Genomic DNA, 19,328 nt, shown 5'->3' with positions numbered 1-19,328 from the left:
AAATGAGCCAGGGCCTTAGTTTAAATTTTTAATCTCCTGATTTAAAAACTCAGCCCTGAGGTCTGGGCTGTGGGTGGGGGCTGGTGCTGCTGAGTGGGTGTCTCTGTGCTGGTGGTCCTGAGGTGTGGGGTCAGCTCTGAAATGGGGGCTGCACCTTTGCCCTCCTGCTGCTGAGTGGAGCCAGCTTTTCCCATGGCTCATCCTGGGGCTTCTCTCGACCCTTTCCAGCCCACAGGAAAAGGAAAACGTGGCTTTGCAGGGCAGTGGAGGAGCACTGGGGGCTGGCGGGGGGTCCTGGATCCATGGTTCCAGTATTAGAAATGTTCCTGCAGCCTCAAAGGTGCTCTGGAGGAGGATTCACCGATGTGAGTTGAGGAAGGGAGGGTGTGGAGCAGCAGGAATGGTGCTTGCCCCACCCTCAGCCCCTCTCACACGGGGGTCCAGGTGGGAACTCCCAGATCCTGCTCGGTATGGGGGGGAGAGGCCCCCTCCGGTGGGAGCAGCTCTTGCCACGCTGCCCTGAGCTCCTCGGGAGCTGCCTGGGAGGAGGAAGAAAGCTTTGCCCGGAGCAAAGGCTCCTGCTCTGCCCACCTCCCCGCTGGGATTAGTGCTCTCCACCTGGAGGGGTGAGGAGCTGTCCTGGGGTGCTCAACTGGGGGTTCAGAGCAGAAGGAACCTCAATGCCAGCACCGGGGTGGGTTTGGGAGTCTGTCATGGAGCTGTGTGTCCCAAACCCTCGTGTTTGAAGGGGAACCAGGGCTGGTTTGGCTTTGTGGGGTTTCCATGGTCCCCACATCCCCACTTTGTGGATTACCTGGGTGCAGAGAGGTGGCAGCCAGGGCCAGGTCTCCCTGCAGAGTCTCTGTCTCTTTGTGACTTGTTCCCAAATCTCTCCAAGGAGAGCTCAGCCGTGGCAGTCCTGCCCCCAGTGCTGGTGGTGCTGCTCTGCTCTCTGCCTGCTCAGAGCCCCCTCAGCACTGAGCAGGGCCTTGAAGGAAGATCTTAATTGGGCTGAGGTGCCCCAAACAGCTGATGCTGGGAGACAGCCCCAGGGCTGGGAAGAGGAGCAGCCCTGGCAGGAAGGAGAGGGCAGGGCGCGCTCCTGGTGCTGTTCCTATCCTCGGTATTTTTTTAACTCATAAAAGATTTAAGATGTTTCTGTTCTGAGCCGGTTTGGAGGCTCCTTGCACAGCACCCGAGGGCAGTGTGGAGCCCTGTTTGATGCCCTTCAAGGAGAGGCAGCTTCAGCCCTGCCAAAAACGGGGCGTTTGCCTGCGTGTGGCCTTCCAGGGCCGGGGAGGGCCCTCAGGGCCCAGGGAATGAGGTGGTTGTGACTCAGCCCAAGCTGCAGCTCTGGGGAGAAGGGACCTGTCCTAAGCCCAGGTTTGAAGAGAGCAGTTAAATGATTGCAGAGGCTGCTCTGGCCTGCAGCGCTACCCTGGATTGACTCTTCCAGCAGAGCTGATGCTTCTGGAGAAAAAAGCCCCTTTCAATCTTAATTACAAAACCAAGAAGGTGCTAGGGAGCCTTGCTGCAGCCGGAGTTTTCCCCCCTGTTAGAAACGTGCACGTTATTGCTGGTCTGGATCCTTCTGGCTTCTCCTCCTGCCTGTGGGAGCTTGTTACCCTGCTGTCCGTGAGGCTGCCGAGCCTCCCGGATCCAATTTCTCTTCCCTGCACCGGTGCTGACAGCCCGTGGTTACATCCATCTCCTCTCCCCTTTGATAGCGGAGAAGGACTGAGCTCCTGGAGTCTCTCACTCACAGGCAGAGCTTTCCGACCTCTCCTTGCACTTCCCCGCCTGTCCCCGGCGCGGGGAGCGTGGACGCTGCTCTGCTCCAGGAACGGGGACGCTGCTGGGAGTCAGTGCCTGCTCTGAGAAAGACAAGGGATGCTGAGGACAGCTGAAGCTCTTGGCTGTTGTCCTGCAGCCTCTGGATAGTGCTGATGGTCCCCAAAGCTCCTGACAGCCCAGCAAAGACTTCCTACATTTCAAACAAAGCCTTGATCTTTTTTTGGAACTTGCCTTGGTTTCAGACGAGAGTTTTTAATTCAAGCCCAGCGCCGTATTTTGGGTTTGACTTTGATGCGCCCTCTTACAAGCAGGAGGCAAAATAACAGCGTTCACATCCGCAAATAGCCCCGGGGCGGGCTCCTGCTGCCCGCGGCCGGCGGCTCCGCGGGGCCGGCCCCTCCTTGGCCGGGGCTCGGGGACGCGCAGCTGCCGGTGCGGGCTGGAGAGCCCCGTGCAGGGGTCAGCGATCGAGAGAGGAGCTCAAAACCCCCTTTTAGAGACAGGCAGGAGTCCTGTGATGTGGCTCGCGGTGCTCTGTAGGGATGTGCTGTCACGATTCCTGCTGTAATTATGAGTGGTGCTGCCCCAAATTGTAGGCTAAGTTGGGATTCTCAGTAATGTCGGTGGAGGAGGGGGCCAAAACTCCTGGGAGATGGAGAAATGCCCTGTGTGGGGCAGGGGTGACCCAGCAGCACGAGGAGGACACCCGGGCATCACCTGGAACGTCCTCAGGGACACGGGTGGGTGGCAATGTGGGGCCACCGCTGCCCTCTCTGATCCCTGGGATGTGCCAGCAGCTCCAGGCTCTTCCACACGCTCCTGGAGACAGGTGTGGTGTTACCTGCTGGAACTTGCTCCTGCTTGGAGGGGTTTGGGCAGAGAAGAGCTGGCACAGAGCAGGCGGGACCGGGAGGGGGATGTGCTCTGGTGGGAACACTGATGTGAGATCCAGCCTCAATCAGTCTGGGTGACCGTGGGGAACCAGGTACCTGTGCAAGTGGGTAATAAACTACTCACAGCTCAGCAAGATTAATGGTAATAACCATAAATCAGTGCTGGCACCAGGGTCAGACCTGGATTTATGGCCCTGGAGACAGGAATTCCTGTTCTTCATGGAACAAAGCCCCGATCCTGCAGAGGCCTGGGAGCGTGCTGGGTGTTACTGTGGCTGCAGCGTGTGTGGAGGTGCCTGGGGAACGGGTCTGAACCCCCGATGGGGGCTGAGCTCACCCCTGGCAGGGCAGCCTCTCCCTTTGCTTGCTCCAGCCGGCAGTGGGAAACACCTCCCTGAGGGGTGAGCCAGGATTGCTGCCTCCCACAGCACATTGATCCCGTCATCTCGGTTGAGAATGCCAGCCACGGAGCTGATTAATGCTGGGGTGGGCAAGAGCTGGGTTATTGTTCAGTCTCTCTTCAAGAGGTCGATGGGAAATTTGGCAGTAGCTTTCCAAATATGCAACGTGCACACAGGCGTTGTCCCCCCAAGGGCTGTGCAGGATTTCCACGTGAGTGTTACATTGCAGTGGAAATGCACACCGGGGCCGGGCATTGTCACACGCAGTTCTATCAACGCCTGTGGGAGAGTGCTCCCTCTGTCCCTGCCCTGGTGTGACCCGGCACTGCCGGGGCTGGCTCCAGGCTAATCTGCTCATGCTTTCGTTTCACCCTGATCCTTGCAGGTCCCTTGGCTCAGAGGTGCCGTGTGTGCTCAGGAGGCTGATCCAGAATTCCGGATGGATATTTCCTCCTGTGCAGATGGTGCAGGTCCTTGGGTGTTAATGCTCCGTAGCAGCCGTGACTGAGCTGCTTTCCCCCACCTAATGCAAGGCACTGTGCTAGCAGAAAGCACAGACATCTTTGAAGGATGTGTGATCCTGTTGGGAGCTCTGGGCTTGAGGAATTGCAGGATCAGGCCTGATGAGGTGGTGTGTTGTCAGGGAGGTGCTGCTGTGTCATCTCTGGGGTTAAAGGTTTTGTTGTTTTTTTTTGGGGGGGGGGTTGTTTTTGAGAACCCTAAAACGATTGCTCTGGTAATCCTGTGTCATTGAGCTCTGCCTTAGAGCTACCTGAGGGACGTGCTGTGTCCCCTTCGCAGGGGTCGAGCGCTGATGCTCTGAGCGCTGTCGGAGGGGCTGGGGCAGCGAGGGGTGGGTTAGGGTGGGAGCAGCAGACAGGAGCCGCTGCTTCCATAGCGGGGGCGCACCGGCAGCGCGGGGCACCCGCACGAACCGGGGGCGGCCGGTGGGGACGCGCCCGCTCCCTCCGCGGCCGCTGGGTAGCGCTCGGGGCCGCGCCGTCTCCCCGCCTCCCCGGCTCGTGCTGCCCCCGGCTCCGCCGAGCCCCGCCGCCGCCGCTCACTCCGCCGCCGCACAGCGAAGGAGGAGCAGCAGCGGCCGGAGCGCCGAAAGGGGTCGGCGCGGCGCCGCCAGCCCGCCCGCCGCGCACCGCCGGCGGCTCCGAGCGGGACCCCGCGCCGCCGCCCGCCGCTGCCGCGCTTTCCCCCGTTCCCCGCTGGGGACGAACCCTCTCTCCGTCGCCCGGAGCCGCCTAGGAGGGGATGTCCCTAGGCATGAGCTGAGCGCTGGGGAGGGGCCACCCCCCGCCCCCAAACTTTTCGCTCGGCCCCGGAGCGGCGGGGACCCGGCCCCCATGGAGCCCGGGCGGGCAGGAGGGGCCGGGGGCGCGGCGCCCTGCGCTTCCCGTCCCCTTCCCTGACGCGGGGCGCAGCGCTCGGGGAGGGGCTCGGCTGCCGGCTCCGCTCCGGATTTGGTGGTCCCGGCTCCGCACGTCCCTGGGGAAGCTGCCGATGGTGGGGAGCTGCCTGCGGACCGCCCCCAGCCCCACGAGGAGCCCTTCACCCCGGCGCTTTCGCCTCCCCCCGAGCAGCGCTGCTGCGGGGATCCCTGCGCCGGAGCCGCCCGGATTATAAAGTCGGGGAAGTTCTCCCTCCGCAACCCCCCCAGCTTGTCTCGGCAGAGCCATGGCCCGGCTCCGGAGCTGGGGGCTGCTCTGCTTCGCCGTGCTCGCCCTGCCGGGCCCCCCGGGAACCGGCGCCCAAGGTAAGAGGATGCGGGGGGCGGTGGGAGATGGGGGGACCCCGGGCTGCACCCCTCAACCAAGCCTATTGCTACCCCGGGCTGGGAGATCGGTGTGCCAGCCGGGGGATGGGAGCGAGGCGGCTCTGGAGCTTCTACCGGGGGAAGAGCAGCATCCGTGATATTCGCAAAGCCTCCCCCGGAGCCAGGGCTCGGGGCCCGCCGGTGCTGGGTACAGCGCGGTGTCCGTGGTGGTTCAGGGGGACGAGCAGCATGGCTCTGCTCTGCCTCCCCCTTCCCCGTAACTGCCCTCAGGCTGGGAATGGGGGGAACGTGTTGCTCTGAGCATGAGGTAGAGTCTGTGCTGGACCACCTTCGTGAGAGTGAGCAACCCCGAGGGGTAAGCGTCGCCCATTCCCCCCCTCCACGGGTACCCCCGTTGTACCACAAAACCCGGGGTGCGAGTTCGGGGGATTCCCGGGGAGCAGCTCATACCCTGATGTTGGTCCTCTCGACTTCCAGCCGCCGGTACGAACTGGCAGGGGGCTGGTGGGTTCTGCACCCCCTGTGGGTGCCTGGGGCTCCCACTGCACCCCAACAACCCCTGGGGGCTGCAGGGCAGGGTGAGCCCCTCTCTGCTCCTCGCCCTTTGGGCTCGGGCACAGCACAGGCTGCTTTTAGCTGCTCCGCTAGCCCACAGGGATATAAAAATAATTTGTGGCCCTTCGGGGTGCAGCTGGGGTTCAGAGGGGCCGGGAGGACCCTGTGGTCTCCTTCCTGGCTGTCAAGGTCCCTGCGGGCCCGGAGAGGAGGCTCCCGGCTGGCAGGGCTGCGGCGTGGCTGCCTCCGTCCCTGCGCTTGGACTGAGCAGATCCAGACGGGAAATGGGGGGGCACAGCTGAGCGCAGCGCCGGGGGTCCTCACCCACGACATTTCTTGCCCTTGTTTGTGGCAGCAAGTGGAGCCAGAAGTCCCTGAGCGCTCCCGTGCTCCCGCTCCCCCTGAGCCTCCCCCAGCACTGCTATAATTTCTCAGTAATTAAGTTCAGAACATAACATCTAAAGCGGCAGTATATTATCCGGGCAGGCCCTGTGTGGGGAGCTCTGAAGGTCTCTTTGATTGATTCACTCCCTTGCCGAGTTTCTCTTCTCCTGGCTGGCGTCTCCGGCTGGCGGGTCCCCTGCGAGCCGTTTGTTCCCTGCCTGCGGGACGGGCTCCTGGGGTGACCCAACCTCCTTCCATTTACCCGTGGGGCTCCAGGGTCTCGCTGTGGGGTGGAAGATGTGGGGCTGCCTGTGCCCCAGCGCTCTGGAGGGGTGGGGAAGGGGCTTTGCTCCGCTCTCCTGGCGCGGGAGCCGAGCTTTGCAGCCCTGGCTCTCTGCGGCGTGTGCCGTGTCCTCGCGGGCGCTGTGACATTGCTCGGTGCCCGGCCCCGGCGTGGCAGCGGCCACCAGCGAGCTGGACGTGCTGGAGGGATCGTTCCCAGAGCCTGGCACGTGCCCGCCTCCCCTGCCGCGGGTGGCACTGGGGACGTGCCAGCAGGGTCACCTCCCGGCTGCGGTGCCCGTGGGGTGCCGGTGCTCTCCGCTGCATCCCGCTGGGATGGACAGGAGCGGGGACTGGAGCTGGGAACAGCCCGGCACGGGGCTCCAGGCTCCGGTTTGTCCCACTGCAGTGGGGCAGGCAGAGCTGGCAGTGAGGGGCAGCAGCGCTTTGTGCCAGGGCTATTGATTCTGGCAGCCAAGGGAAATGGGATCAATCGGGAAGAGAAGGAGGAGGCGACGGCGCGAGACCTCCCCGGCCAGGGCGCAGGGGCTGCCCGGGCACGGGGTGAGGCACTTTCATACCTGTGCTTGGTAAAAAAAAAGGCCCCTTGCTGCCCGTGAGAGAGAGGATGGAAGTTTAATTACAGCCCGTCTGTGCTGTGTAATTATTAATTACCCGTGGCAAAAAATAACTTATTGATTAGGGGCCTCGCGCTAATTACCCGGAGCCCAATGCGGAGCTGGGGGAAGGCTCAGCCGGCAGCGCTGCCCGGGCGGGAGCTGTCGCAGTGCGACCTGTGCCGGGCCCGGGGGCTGTGCCAGGGCTGGGGGCACGGGCAGCCCACCCCTCCATCACCCCTTTGGCTGATGAACGAGGTTATAAAGGGATCCCCAAGAGCTGGGGGTCCCCAGCCCCCTCCCTCTCACTCTGTGTAGATTTTCTGACACCCAGAGATGCAGTTTCCCCACATCCAGTGCTGGGGGCACAGCCTGGGACCCCCGGTGCTGGCACAGCACCTCTAATGGGATTGAGGAGGCTGCTGCCAGTCCCAGGAGGGATTTGGGCAGCTTAAGGTTCCAGACGGGATTTGGGGCAGGGGCCTGCCACGGGCAGCTTCCACCAAAGAGGCTTATTAGAGGTGGCAGCAGGGGAGTTCCAGCATCTTCTGTCCCTGTGTGTGGAGCCTGGGCACGTCTGCACACACGGTGCCCCGTGGGGCTGGGCAGGAGGGGGGCAAGGATGAGCCCCTGCCCTTCCTGGGGACGTGATGCTGGTGCCAGGCTCACGCCAGGACTTTGGAGCTGGTTCCTCTGTGCTGGTGGCATCAGGGCAGGAGGGGGTGGCCCTGGCTCTCCTGTCCCTGCCAGCGGTGCCACATTCACTGGTGGCCTCGTGCACCGGCTCAGGAAGGAGAGTGGCTTTTAGGAGAGAGGAAGGGAAGATTAAAATTTGATGCTGCTTGGGAAGCCATTAGTGCCTGGGCACAGCGATGATGAAATTTTGATGACCTGATCACCGTAAGGGAGGGGGGCACGGTCCGGTCCCAGGCAGGCTGTGTCACTGTGCCTGCCGCTGCGCTGGTCCCCAGAGGTTTGGGGTGCCAGCTGAGGAGGAGAACAGGCAGGATGAGAGCTGCCAGTGGGTTGGAAATGGGAGCTCGTACCCACCTCCAGCTGCCGGCGCTGGTGGGCAGGGAGAGCTGGCGGTGCCTGAGCAGCTCCTGCCCCGGTGCCATCCGGGGACCAGGGTGAGTGACAACGTCAAGTGCTGCTCGTCCCTTAGTGACGGGGACTGGGCTGCGGTGGCATTTCCGCTCAGCAGGAGCACAGGCAGCAGCTCGAGGAGAGCGGCAAGGAGGGAGCAGGCGGATGCTTGGCTGCTTGAGAACCTGGGAAAACGCTGATAATTAAACCGGGAGGAGGGAGGCTGGCGGGTGCTGTGAGGAGGGGTGACCCTGCCTCTGCCACTCCACGAGCCGTGTCCTTGTCCCCAGCCTGTGCCTGTGGCTGGTTCCTGCCCGGGGATGAGCTCCAGCCACACGCATTACTGTAGGCCCTACACAAACTGGTTTGTTGTTGGGGTGTGTTGGTTGCAGCAGCAGCACGGGCAGTGCCTGGGGTGAAATGGCCCCGTGGGGCAGCGCCATGTGGGAGCAGAACCCGGTGGGTGGGTGGGTGGGTGAGCGGAGGGTGCCCTCCCCTCTGAGCCCTCGTTACTGCCCCAAGCTCGTTAACGAGTGGCTGGCGTGTGGCTGGGTGAGAAACGGCCGGGGAGAAATATGCTGCTGTCAGTGGTGATGTGATTGTGCTAACGAAGGGCGAGCTGAGCCCCCGCCGTGCCCGCGGTTGTGCCAAGGCTGGTGGCTCCACCGGTGCCTCATGGCACTGGGCCTTGGACTTCCAAGGGAATCCAGCAGCCCTGGGGGGATCCAGCAGCCCTGGGGAGGGGGGATGGCTCGGGGTGGGGGGCACTGGGCTGTCCCGGGAGCTTCTCTGCCAGCGCAGTGGAGCGTGGCATGGAGCTGCTGGAAAGGACGTGGTGCCAGGATCACTCAGGTGTGGTGGTGGTGCCAGGGACCACCCTCATCCCCACGGCTGCTGCTCTGAGTTGGCGTTCCCCCCAACCAGCCTCAGGAGGTGTTCCCATCGCTCTGCCCGGCCAGCAGGCAGGAATGTGCTGGCAGCAGCTCCCTGCTGTGCTGGCCATGCTTGGCATCCCTCCCACCCCCCCTTGGCATCCCTCACACCCTGGGCATGCTGGCGTGGGCACTGCCCTCTGCACCCTCCGTGGGTTTGGGGACCGGCTCTTGGGGGTGCATTTCCCACCCCCACTCCCAGTTTGGGGGTGTGTCCTGCTCCCCTCTCCCAGTGCTGCCTCACCCTCTCCCAGCCTGACTCCCAGCACCTGCCTGTGCCCCGGGCAGCCCGTGGCCCCCTTGGCGGCCCCCGCCCCACCCTCCCCTCGCCCCCAGCCCCGGGGGTGCAGGAATGCCTGCCTGGAAAGCCATGCCGGGCTCGGGTTGCCTGGGAACTGGGAAACCTGATCCCTGGGAACGGGGGCCGAGGGCAGGGGACATTCCCGGGCTGCAGCTGGTCCCCGGCCCCCTTTGTCTCTCTGCTCTGATGGGGCCCCCAGGAGTGGAGACTTGGGGCGTGGGGGCTCTCGGCTCGGGCAGGGCCATCCCTGGGGACACTGTGGGTGCTCTGGGGTGTCACCTTCCCATGTGGATCAGTGTCACCACCACGGGCTGGGCAAGGGCACCAAGGCCGGGCTGGACAGGGCTTGGAGGAGCCTGGTCTGTGGAAGGTGTCCCTGCTCGTGGCAGGGGTGGGACAAGAAGAGCTTTAAGCCCCTTCCAACCCAACCCATTCCATGACTCCCTGAAGGCCCCGGGATCAGCTGCTGCTGCGTGCCAGCAGCTGGGCATCCCGGCTGGCCACAGGGATGGCACGGTGGCCATTCCAGGAATGCTGGGGTCCCCTGTGCTGAAGCCACTCTCCCTCCCTGCCAGCCGTCATTGTCCCCACCACCCACCCGGACACGTGGCAGCTCCTGAGCATTCCAGAAGCTTCCCTCCAGCCGGGGCAGCGTGGGGAAACTGAGGCACAGGGCAGGGATGCTGGTGGGGACAGTGGGAAGGGGACAATGGGTCTGGCTGGTGTCCTGCTGCCTGGTGGCACTGGATGCAGCGGGAAGGGGACCCAGGCACACGTGAGCTGCTCCTTTGGCTCCCGTCCCTCTCTCCCTGTCCGTGCGGAAGCCCCGGGTGCAGGGAAGCCTTGATGAGTTTGACCATTAGCGGAAGAAGCTGCTGAGCTAATTTTAGCCCTGGTAGCTAATTGCTTTCTGCACTGCTGGGTGAGCCCACAACCTGCGAGTCCTCAGCTGTAACCTTGAGCCCTCCCGGCTCCGTGCCCGGCGGCACCGAGGTCCTGCCAGGGCAGGGAGCGGGATGGGGATCCTTCTGTGGGATCGCTGGGCCCTGGAGGGGTTTCTCTGGGACACTGGGGTGTACAAAGCTGGGAGGGGTTGGGGTGCCTGGCAGGGTCCTGCTGCCCACAGCTTGGAGCAGTGGCCCTTGTGTGGAACGGGGACATGTAATGTGGGAGGACCTGGCAGTCAGGGGTGGCCGTGAGGTGTGGACCCCCAGGGGTGAGACTCCTTCAGCTTGATGAAGGGAAATGCTGGGTTTGGACCCCATTAATTGGGAATTCCTGGATCCAGAGGGCATTTCCCCTGGGCAAGAGTGAGGCTGGGGACACACGTGCTCCCTGCTCATGGCTGCAGGGACAGAGTTCTTCCCGGCATGGCCAGGGGCACCTGTCCCTCTGTCCCCATCCTGCAGGGCCACCCCCCAGCACATCCCAGCTCGTTGACTGGGATCTGGGGCAGGGGATGGGGGTGTATGGGGACATTTGTGCTCCTTCCAGGAGTGTCCCCCTGCAGGGAGCAATTGAGCGCTGGGTGCCGTGGGTGGCTGCCCCCACGGGTCTCTGCAGAGTGGGACGCTCGGTGCTTCCTCTCCTCCTCTTCCTCCTTGCCTGGGTTTATCAGGGGTCAGGCTCAGAGCTGGGAGGGAGGTGACGGGTCCTTCATGGATCTGGCATCCCCAGCTCCTGGCAGTCCATGAAGGGCTGGCTGGGGATGGAGCGGGATGTGGACACAATGGCGGCTCCGGGCCCAGCGTGGGGATGGACGGAGGGACGGACGGACAGACGGATGGATGGCAGGCTGGCTGGAGGGGGCTGGGACCGGCGGACACAATCGCTCTGGTTTCAGCACCCCGCCTCCTGCATGCCTGAAAAACAGCTGATGGCCGTGACGGGGGATGAAATGGGATTAGCTGCTGCTTCCAAAGGCAGCGCGTCCCGCCGAGCCGGACAATGCCCCGCGTCCCACCACAGCCCTGCCCAGAGAGGCTCGGCGCTGTCCCCTGCCCTGGCTGTCCCCGGGGGGACCTTCCGACCCTCCCGCGCTCCAGCACCGGGTGCTGCACAGACTCCCGGGGGTGCTGGAGACCCCGGGGTGGCGTGGGCGCTTCTCGGTGCTGCTTCCAGCACCGAGCAGCTCCCAGGTGAGCTGCTGGGGTGGCAGGAGCTCGGAGCTGTCCCACCCCAGCGAGCACCTGGAGCCCCGCAGTGAAAGGGAGAAGCGAACCTCGCGGCACGAAGGGGCTTGGCAGGGTGGGCACCTCTGCCCTGGCACCCCCCCGGTCGGTACCGGGGCACGGCGGGGACCCGCGGGGTGTCCCGGGGCGGGAGCCACGCGCGGCCGCAGCTGCGGCGCTGCCGGGGCGTGCGGTGCCGTGCTCGGTGGAGCGAGCTGATGTTTATTTTGATAATGAGTTCTCAGTGCATTCGCAAACTAATAAAATCAACTCATTAGGGTGGGATGTTTCTTTCCGAGCTCTGCTGCCGTTGGGAGAGCCCTCCCCGCCGGCTGAGCACCTGGAAGCGCTCGGCACCCGGCCCCGGCGGGGAGGGAGAGGATGGGTGCCTTCATCGCCTCCTTGTCTCCGTTTTCCTGGCTGTGCGGGGAGCAGGGCACGGAGCTACCGGAGCCTTTCCCCGGGGGCGCCGGGGGAGCCTCGCTCGCTTGGCTTCTCCCCATAAGCTTCGCGTCAGGCTGGAATCGCTGGCGCGGCGTTGGCTGGAAAAGCCCCTCTGGCTGGGAGAGCCACAAGTGTGTGAATAAATGCGATGACCAGAGTTTGCTGCGCTGCCCTGGAAATTCAGGGCTGTCTGGGGGGGGGGAATGCCAGGCTGCCTGTTCTTCCCCCACCCCGCGAACAGGGCTGTCTGGGAAGGAAAAAAAAAGATTTTCTAAGGAAAACTCGTGCTCGCTGTCATGCTACAGCTATTTCTGTTTCAAGTGAGCATTGCAACGACTAATTAATACTTAGGAAAAAGGATGTCTGGGCAACACCCCAGTAAATGGGCGAGTGCCCGGGGCCCGCTGGCTCGGGGCCGTGCCGCGGGGAGGGGGACTCCGGCCACCAGCGCCTTCATCCCGCCTGGCACGGGCAGGGGGGAGCTGGCAGAGCATTTTCCATCCTGCGGGGCTGGCGACTCGATTGCGTCAGTGCCCTGGGAAGGGCTGAGCGGGGTTTTTCTTGTGGTTTCTCTCTTGTGTTTTTCTTTCCCCGCCGTTTTTTGGGTTGGGCAACGCCGCCTCGTTGGGATTCTCGGGGCGAGTCTGGGAAGCGGCTGTTGTGTGTCTGTCTGTCCGTCTGCTGAGCGTCCTGCGGGGCCGGGGGAGGTGGCACACGGGTGTCCCTGGCAGGAGGGACAGCTCAGGTGCTGCTGTGGCTCCCGCGGGGCCGGCCTTTGGTGGCTTCGCTTTCCCAGCCCCTCACGGCCGCTGTGACCCCGGAGTTTCCACAGCTCAGGGCTGCGATGTCCTTCCAGGAATTCCTCGAGGATACACTCAGCGTGTTCCATGGGGCCAAACCCAGCCCCGGGCTTGTGTGTCACTCCGTGGGGGTGGGTGACAGGGGACGTCCCCATGGGGACAGGCTCCGGGCTCTTGGGACCTCCACCTCGCTTGGCAGCTGGGTGTGGAGGCTGTTCCTGCCAAATCCATGTGGGGAAACTCCGGGCTCGGCTGGGAAGGGCTGGGAATGGCTGAAGTGCGGGACGGGGGATGCACTTTGACCCCTCTCCTGCCGGGGGAGTGTCAGGCAGCTGGCTGGTGGGGGGGTCTGGAGGTGATGTCCGTCGATCCTTCCCTTCCTCCGTGTTTTGGAGCCTCTCCCGGGAAAATCAGCCGCAGGATCCGGCCCCTCTAATAGCGTTGAGTCACTCTCCGGGTGTCCGTGACTCACAGCAGTGACCCAGATACGGCGGAGCTGCGTAATCGCGGGCTTCGGAGGATTTCTGCCGTCGGAAGGAGTTTGCTTGCTGGGGAAGGAGTTTTGGCCGGAGCCTGGAGCTCGTTAAACATCCCCAGCCGGGGACGGGGCTGTGTCCTGCGCGGGGCAATGTCTGTCCGTGCCACCCGCAGCAGGGCAGCCCTGCGGATGCCCCCTGGGCAGGGAGGGGGGCTCCTGTCCCTTGTCCCCGCTTTGCTGCAGGTCCCTTCCAGCTCCTGGCAGCTCCACGCGTTTGGCTTTGGAGCTCCGTGCCCTGGGGCCAGGATTGGGATCGCACTCCGGGGTCCCTGGGGGCTGCCCGGTGCCTCGGAGCACAAAGCTCTTCTTGTGGCCCCCCCGGGCTCGGGGCTGGGCACGCACAAGGCGGCCGTGTGTGTGTGTGACTGTTTGGGGTTTCCTGGGAGGGAAATGTTGGTTTTTCCAGCGGCAGGGATGGGCAGGCACACAGCCCCGCTCTGTTCCCAGCCATGGGGCTGAATAAATCCCTGTTTCCCGGCCAGGGCTGATGTTTTCTCCGTTGGCTCTGGGAGCATTTCAAGCCTTACCTTACCCACGTTGTCACCGGGCTGCACCTGGCTGTGTCCCCAGTGCCACAGGGATGGGGACTGAGGGCAGTGCCGGGCTGTGGCTCATGGGAAGCCTGAGGGGATGATGCTGGCACGGCCCTGGCTCTGCTGCAGCGGGCAGAGGAGGGTTTGTCACCAGGTTTGGGACCTCTGATGGCCGGGGACATGGGCTGGGAGCTGCTGAGGTGGTGGGGAAGGGATTGCCAGGATGAGACTGCAGGGGAAGGTGGCTTCATCTGCAGCACCGCTGCTGGGAGAAGGGAGATGTGAGCCTTTTTCCAGCACCCCTTTTCCTGGGGGAGCCCCTCCCCACATCCCCCATCCCTGGAGGGGCTCACCCGGGCATGGTGAGGCTGCCCATGGCCCCCTGAGCCCGCCAAGAGCCCCGGCTGTGGAAGAGGAGCTTGTTATGGAGCCATCCTGCTTTTAATTAACAAATTAAAATCCTAGTTAACAATCCAGCCCCAGGGCTGTTGGAGGCTGGGAGAAGCTGGAGCGTTTGTTATGGAAACAGCAGTTAATTAACAAATAAATAAATAAGTATGGGCCTGGAGACAGATGTGGGAGGAGGAAGGGGAAATGGCAGCGTGGTCGGGGTGTCCCACTGGCCTGGCCTGGTGGGATGCGGTGAGGGAGGAGGACATCCATCCATCCATCCATCCATCCATCCATCCATCCATCCATCCATCCATCCATCCATCCATCCATCCGTTTGTCCTGGGGGCTGCCATGGTCCAGGTGGGCACTGCCAGCTCCATTCAGAGCCACTGAGTGCAGGGGGCTCTTGCTGCCAGTGCCAGGACAGATCTGGCCACGTTCCACTTGCCGGGGCCACCTTGGCTGGGCTGGTGGCTCCCAGCCTCTGCCTGGGCTTTTCCTGAGCGCTGCCACCTCCAGCAGCCCCTACCCCCATCCTGGCACCACGACAGATCTCCAGCAGAGATGGATGAGGTGTGACACGGCAGAACTGCCCTGCAGCCCGCAGGTGACACCAGTGCCACGCTGGGGACCGCAGGAGGAGGGGACAGCACTGGGGGGGCATCGCTCGGGGGCTGCTCCTGCATCCCTGGTGGTCCCCACTGGTGTCACCTGTGTCCCGGGATAGGGCTGTGTGGAGGATCTGGGGAGTGCAGGGAGAGGGTGCCGAGGCCGTGGCCTCCCTGGCCGTGCCCTGCAGTGGTCAGCTTGGATTAGCCACAGGGATGTCACCGAGAGCCCCGAGCGGTGGCTGCTGCCAGCGGCGATTATCACCATGGGTGGCTGCTGGGGGCTGCTGGGGCCCTGCGGGGGTTTGGGGTCACTGTGCTGCTCCCCGAGGCACTGCGGGGTCACCTGGAGGTGTCACTGCCAGTGCCACAGGCAGGGCTGGCTGTGGGATGTGACCCAGTGTCAGACAGAGGTGGCTGTGGGATGTGACCCAGTGTCACAGACAGGGGTGGCTGTGGGATGTGACCCAGTGCCACAGGCAGGGGTGGCTGTGGGATGTGACCCAGTGTCACAGACAGGGGTGGCTGTGGGATGTGACCCAGTGTCACAGACAGGGGTGGCTGTGGGATGTGACCCAGTGTCACAGGCAGGGCTGGCTGTGGGATGTGACCCAGTGCCACAGACAGGGCTGGCTGTGGGATGTGACCCAGTGTCACAGACAGGGGTGGCTGTGGGATGTGACCCAGTGTCAGACAGGGCTGGCTGTGGGATGTGACCCAGTGTCACAGACAGGGCTGGCTGTGGGATGTGACCCAGTGTCACAGACAGGGCTGGCTGTGGGATGTGACCCAGTGCCACAGACAGGGCTGGCTGTGGGATGTGACCCAGTGTCACAGACAGAGGTGGCTGTGGGATGTGACCCAGTGCCACAGACAGGGCTGGCTGTGGGGACCAACGTGGGGATGTGACCCATTGCCTGTGTGAGGACGTGGGTGGCTGAGGGGGTCACCGTGGGGACATGACCCCTCTGCCAGCCCATACCAGGGCCCTGCAGGGTTTTTGTGGGGTGAGGAGGGGGCAGAGCCCACGTCCCTCCTGCAGCTTCACCTTTCCAAAGGCTTAGGAGAAGGAAATCAGTTTAAGCTCCAGCTCTGCAAACCCTGCGGTGTCACCCGTGCTCCGCTGAGCAGCTCCTCCAGGTTTGCATCTCCCTCAGCCTCCCCCTTAATCCAGTTACCACACCTCTGCAATCGGCTTACGGCGTGTAGGGAACCCCAAATCCCCTCCGAGGGAGGCGCAGGGAGCGGGCCAGTGGTGCTGGAGCTCCGAGCCCAGCCCAGCTCCTCGCTGGGGGGGTAAGGCCAGCTCCAGCTCCCCTCCTTTGCCAGCCCTCCTGGGGTCACGGGCACACGTCCTTGCACCCTTTATGGGAGGTGTCCCCACATCCCCAGAGCTACCCATGACCTAAAAATCCTTTTTCCCGTGTCAGGGAGGTGCTGAAGCAGCTGCACAAGTACACAGGGGGTCGGATGGAGATGAGCTGCCCATCTCCAGCTGGGCAGGAGCTGTGACCTGAGCCAGGGGACAGCTTGCCCATGGCCAGCAGCCCCTCGTGCTGCCCGTGCCCCTTCCCCACGGCAGAGCAGCAGCTCCCAGAGCTGTGAGCAGCTCGGAGAGGCACCAGAGCAAGGACGGATGTGTTCCAGCAGCAAGGTCACTGCAGGGCACGTGCTGGTGGCAGGTGGCTGGAGGGCACGGGGTGCCAGCCTTGGCACCTCCCAGCTCATCCCTTGTCATGGGCAGGACGGGCACAGCCCCTGGCACGGCTCTGGGCTCAGCTGCCGGAGGGATGTGGCCGCTGTGAGATGCTGCTGCACCCCCGAGCACCAGCAGCCCTTCCCTGCTCCACAAGGGCGGCTTTATCCCAGTGATCCCGGTGGGGTTGGAGCTGGGGAAGGGGAGGCTGTCCTGGCTGCTCTGCCTCGGCTGAAAACCCCCTTAGCTCCTTTTTGGGGGGGCTCCCCTGCAGTCCCCGGTGTCTCCTGGACCGTGGTGCTGTGGGAGGGCCCAGCCCGAGCCCCCCGTGCCCACCTCAGCCCACCACGGGGGCAGGGCCGCCTCTGCCAGGAGGGAAAATCATGTCCAGCGCTGTTTTCCACATGGCAAAGGAGAGGGCTGGAATAGCAGCCCCAGGAGCTGCAGGGTGCCATGTCCACGTCCCCCACTGTCCCTGTGGGGCTGGGGAGCTGGCACCTCAGAGGAAGGGCTGGGGTGTGGCGTGGGGAGAAGGAAAACCTGGTGGGACAGGGATGGGGGCCGAGGCTGGGGGACTGCAGGACGGTGTTCTCCAATATTCTGCGGAAACCAGAGCACCGTGAGCTCACCCGGCCGGGAATTGACCCCCCAAAAGCTGCGCCGTGGCCCCACTGCCTTCCCACACCCCGGCTCCGGCAGAAGAACTTCCCACCACGGCTCTCTCGCCGCCTCGGAGCACCGAACCCCTCCTAAATAATTCAGGAAGGCGAGTGCCGCCCGCAGGGGCTGCGGATAAACGTGGTAAATGGCTGAGAAATGGAGCGTGTCCTTCGGGAGCCACCTCCGCGCCGGGTGGCCGGGCCCCTCTCCTCCCTGCTGGCCCAGGTGGTGGCTCCGGGCCCGCACAGGTACGGGCGTGGGGAGGAGGGGATGGAGCAGAGCTGCCGAGGCCGCTGGAGCATTGGGAATTGCATTTCATGGCTGGGCAGGCTGGGATACCAACCCGGCCCCGCGCGCCGGGCGCTTGGAGAGGAGATAAGATTTGATTAAGAAGGCTGCTATTAATTTATGGCAAGTACACTCACGGCAGTGGAGAGGTTGCTTTTAATTAATAGCCAGAAGGAGAGTTTTAGAGCTCTTGGTCTCAGTGGGGGGAGAAGGGAGGGAGGGGAAAGCAGGGAAGGAAGGGAACAAAGTAAGTTGGGAGGATTAATGGTCACATCTGCAATTATAAGTCTTTTTCTTAGTAAAAAGGGCAAAAAAACCCACATCAAAAGACACGCCGTGGGTGGGGGTGTGTGGGGCAGCCGGGCTGGTCCCTGGGGGTGAGATGGGTGGGACTGTGCCGGGTGCCTTTGGCACTGCTCCATCCCAGCCTGGGGGGGACAGCAGGGGACAGCTGGGTGTCCCTGGGGCTGCTCCAGGGCCAGCTCTGCTGGGCTCAGCACCGAGGGCCAATGCTGGGAGGGATCTCCTGGGAGAAATTATTTCTTGTGAGGGTGGAGGGACACTGGCACAGGGCGCCCAGAGGAGCTGTGGCTGCTGGAAGTGTCCAGGGCCAGGCTGGACGGGGCTTGGAGCACCCTGGGACAGTGGAAGGTGTCCCTGCCCATGGCAGGGTTGGCACTGGATGGATTCTAAGGACTTCCCCAACCCAAACCACTCTGGCCTTGGGTGACTGTGATTTTGGCTGTGGTGGTGATGGGATGAGGAGGATGGAGCCGTCCTGCCCTGCTGGGATCCCCTCGGAGGCTGCAGGGTGTGGCTCAGGTTGCTCTGCCCCTGCCCAGGTGTTGGGAGGAGGGCGAGCAGGGCTCAGCCAAGGTTCCCAAACCACGCTGACTCATTCTTGGCTCCATCCTCGCCACCCCCAGCCGGAGCCTTGTCCCCTTGGTCCCCTCCTGGCAGCACCGTCGCGCTCCGCGGCTCCCCAGGTGCCGGCGGCGCTCGGCATTTCAATTCCGTGTTTGCTTTTTATTAAGGGGATGGAGCCGTGTCTCAGGAATACTAATGGCTGTGGCAGCGGTGGGGAGAGCCTCTAATCCCCCTGCACCTGCCACCCGCCACCGGGGACCCCGCCAGGGCCCCGCCTGGGGACACCGGGAGCACCGGGGGCCGTGCCCGGGCGCGGCGGTGGCTCCGTGCCCTTGGGGACACGTGGGCCATCGAATCGACCTGGTGGCTTTGCCAGCATCCACTGAAAAATTGATGAAAATTGATGCTCCCCGACCTCACCTGGCGTCCGACAAGCCGGGCATGGGACGTAGCCAAGGGGTGGCTGCGTGGGCAGGGATTCACTTGCCCCCAGGGCCACCGTGTCCCTGTCACCTCTTGGGTGGCCATGGGGCCACCTCTCCTTGCGCCCAGATGAGGCTGTGACCTCCCCGAGGTGCTCGGGGACATTCTGGTCCCCATGGGTGCTGGTTTTGGGGGCCGTGGGTGACGCTGCCCCCTCCCCAGCCCCCCCCAGCTGTGGCGCGGCTGCGGCGGCGCCGGGGAACGGCGCGGCGAATATGTTCCACAAATGAATAATAAAAACAAAGGAAAATTACCCTCTTATTGAAACTCGTTTTATGAATAAAACAATTATTCTGGTAATTGAAAAAATGTGTCGTTAAATTAAATGCAGTGGTTCCTATTAAAATTTTAGTGGATTTTTTCTTCTCCTCTGTTTCTTTTTCCCCCTTTTTCCTTGCCTCCCTCCCTCCTGCCTCCGCTGGCGGCTAAAGGCTGGTAATTATAGCGGAGGGTTTCGCTTTCTCTTTATTGTTTTTTAATCTCTTCGTGCTGCGGAGCCAGCGAGAGCCTGATGCCGAAGAGATTTAGCTCCATCTCCCCGTGCTGGGGGGGGGGGGGGCTGTGGTGGGAGCTGCCCGATGGCAGTGCCAGGTGGCCGTGCCACCGCTCCTGGAGGGTTGGCACCTTCTTTACTGGGCTGGCATCCTCCTTTCCAGGCTGCCATCCTCCTTTTTGGGTGGTGATGCCCCGGGAAGGATGGGGGAGCCCTGGGAAGCTTTGGGGGGAGCAGGGACATGGCTCTGTCCCCTCTCTGTGGCCCAGGTGGGGCGTGGGCAGTGCAGTGGGCACTTCCCAGGGCTGCACTGGCCACATCCT

At 63.4% G+C, this 19,328-nt stretch overlaps 1 protein-coding gene across 1 annotated transcript in view; it reads left to right on the top strand.

Annotated features, from left to right (window-relative positions):
* The first annotated feature begins 4,467 nt into the window (after positions 1–4,467).
* The window catches only part of SDK2 (sidekick cell adhesion molecule 2), a 45,204-nt gene continuing 30,343 nt past the window's right edge, over positions 4,468–19,328 (top strand). Inside the window, exon 1 of the mRNA XM_053994785.1 lies at positions 4,468–4,853. Within this exon, the coding sequence (XP_053850760.1) occupies positions 4,775–4,853 (79 nt within the window). The 5' untranslated portion in view covers positions 4,468–4,774. The remainder of the gene's footprint in view (positions 4,854–19,328) is intronic.

Source organism: Vidua macroura, chromosome 19 (assembly GCF_024509145.1).
Source record: "Vidua macroura isolate BioBank_ID:100142 chromosome 19, ASM2450914v1, whole genome shotgun sequence".
NCBI lineage: Eukaryota > Metazoa > Chordata > Aves > Passeriformes > Viduidae > Vidua > Vidua macroura.
Note: the sequence above shows the minus strand (reverse complement) of the source record. Positions and strands in the feature narration are given on the sequence as shown.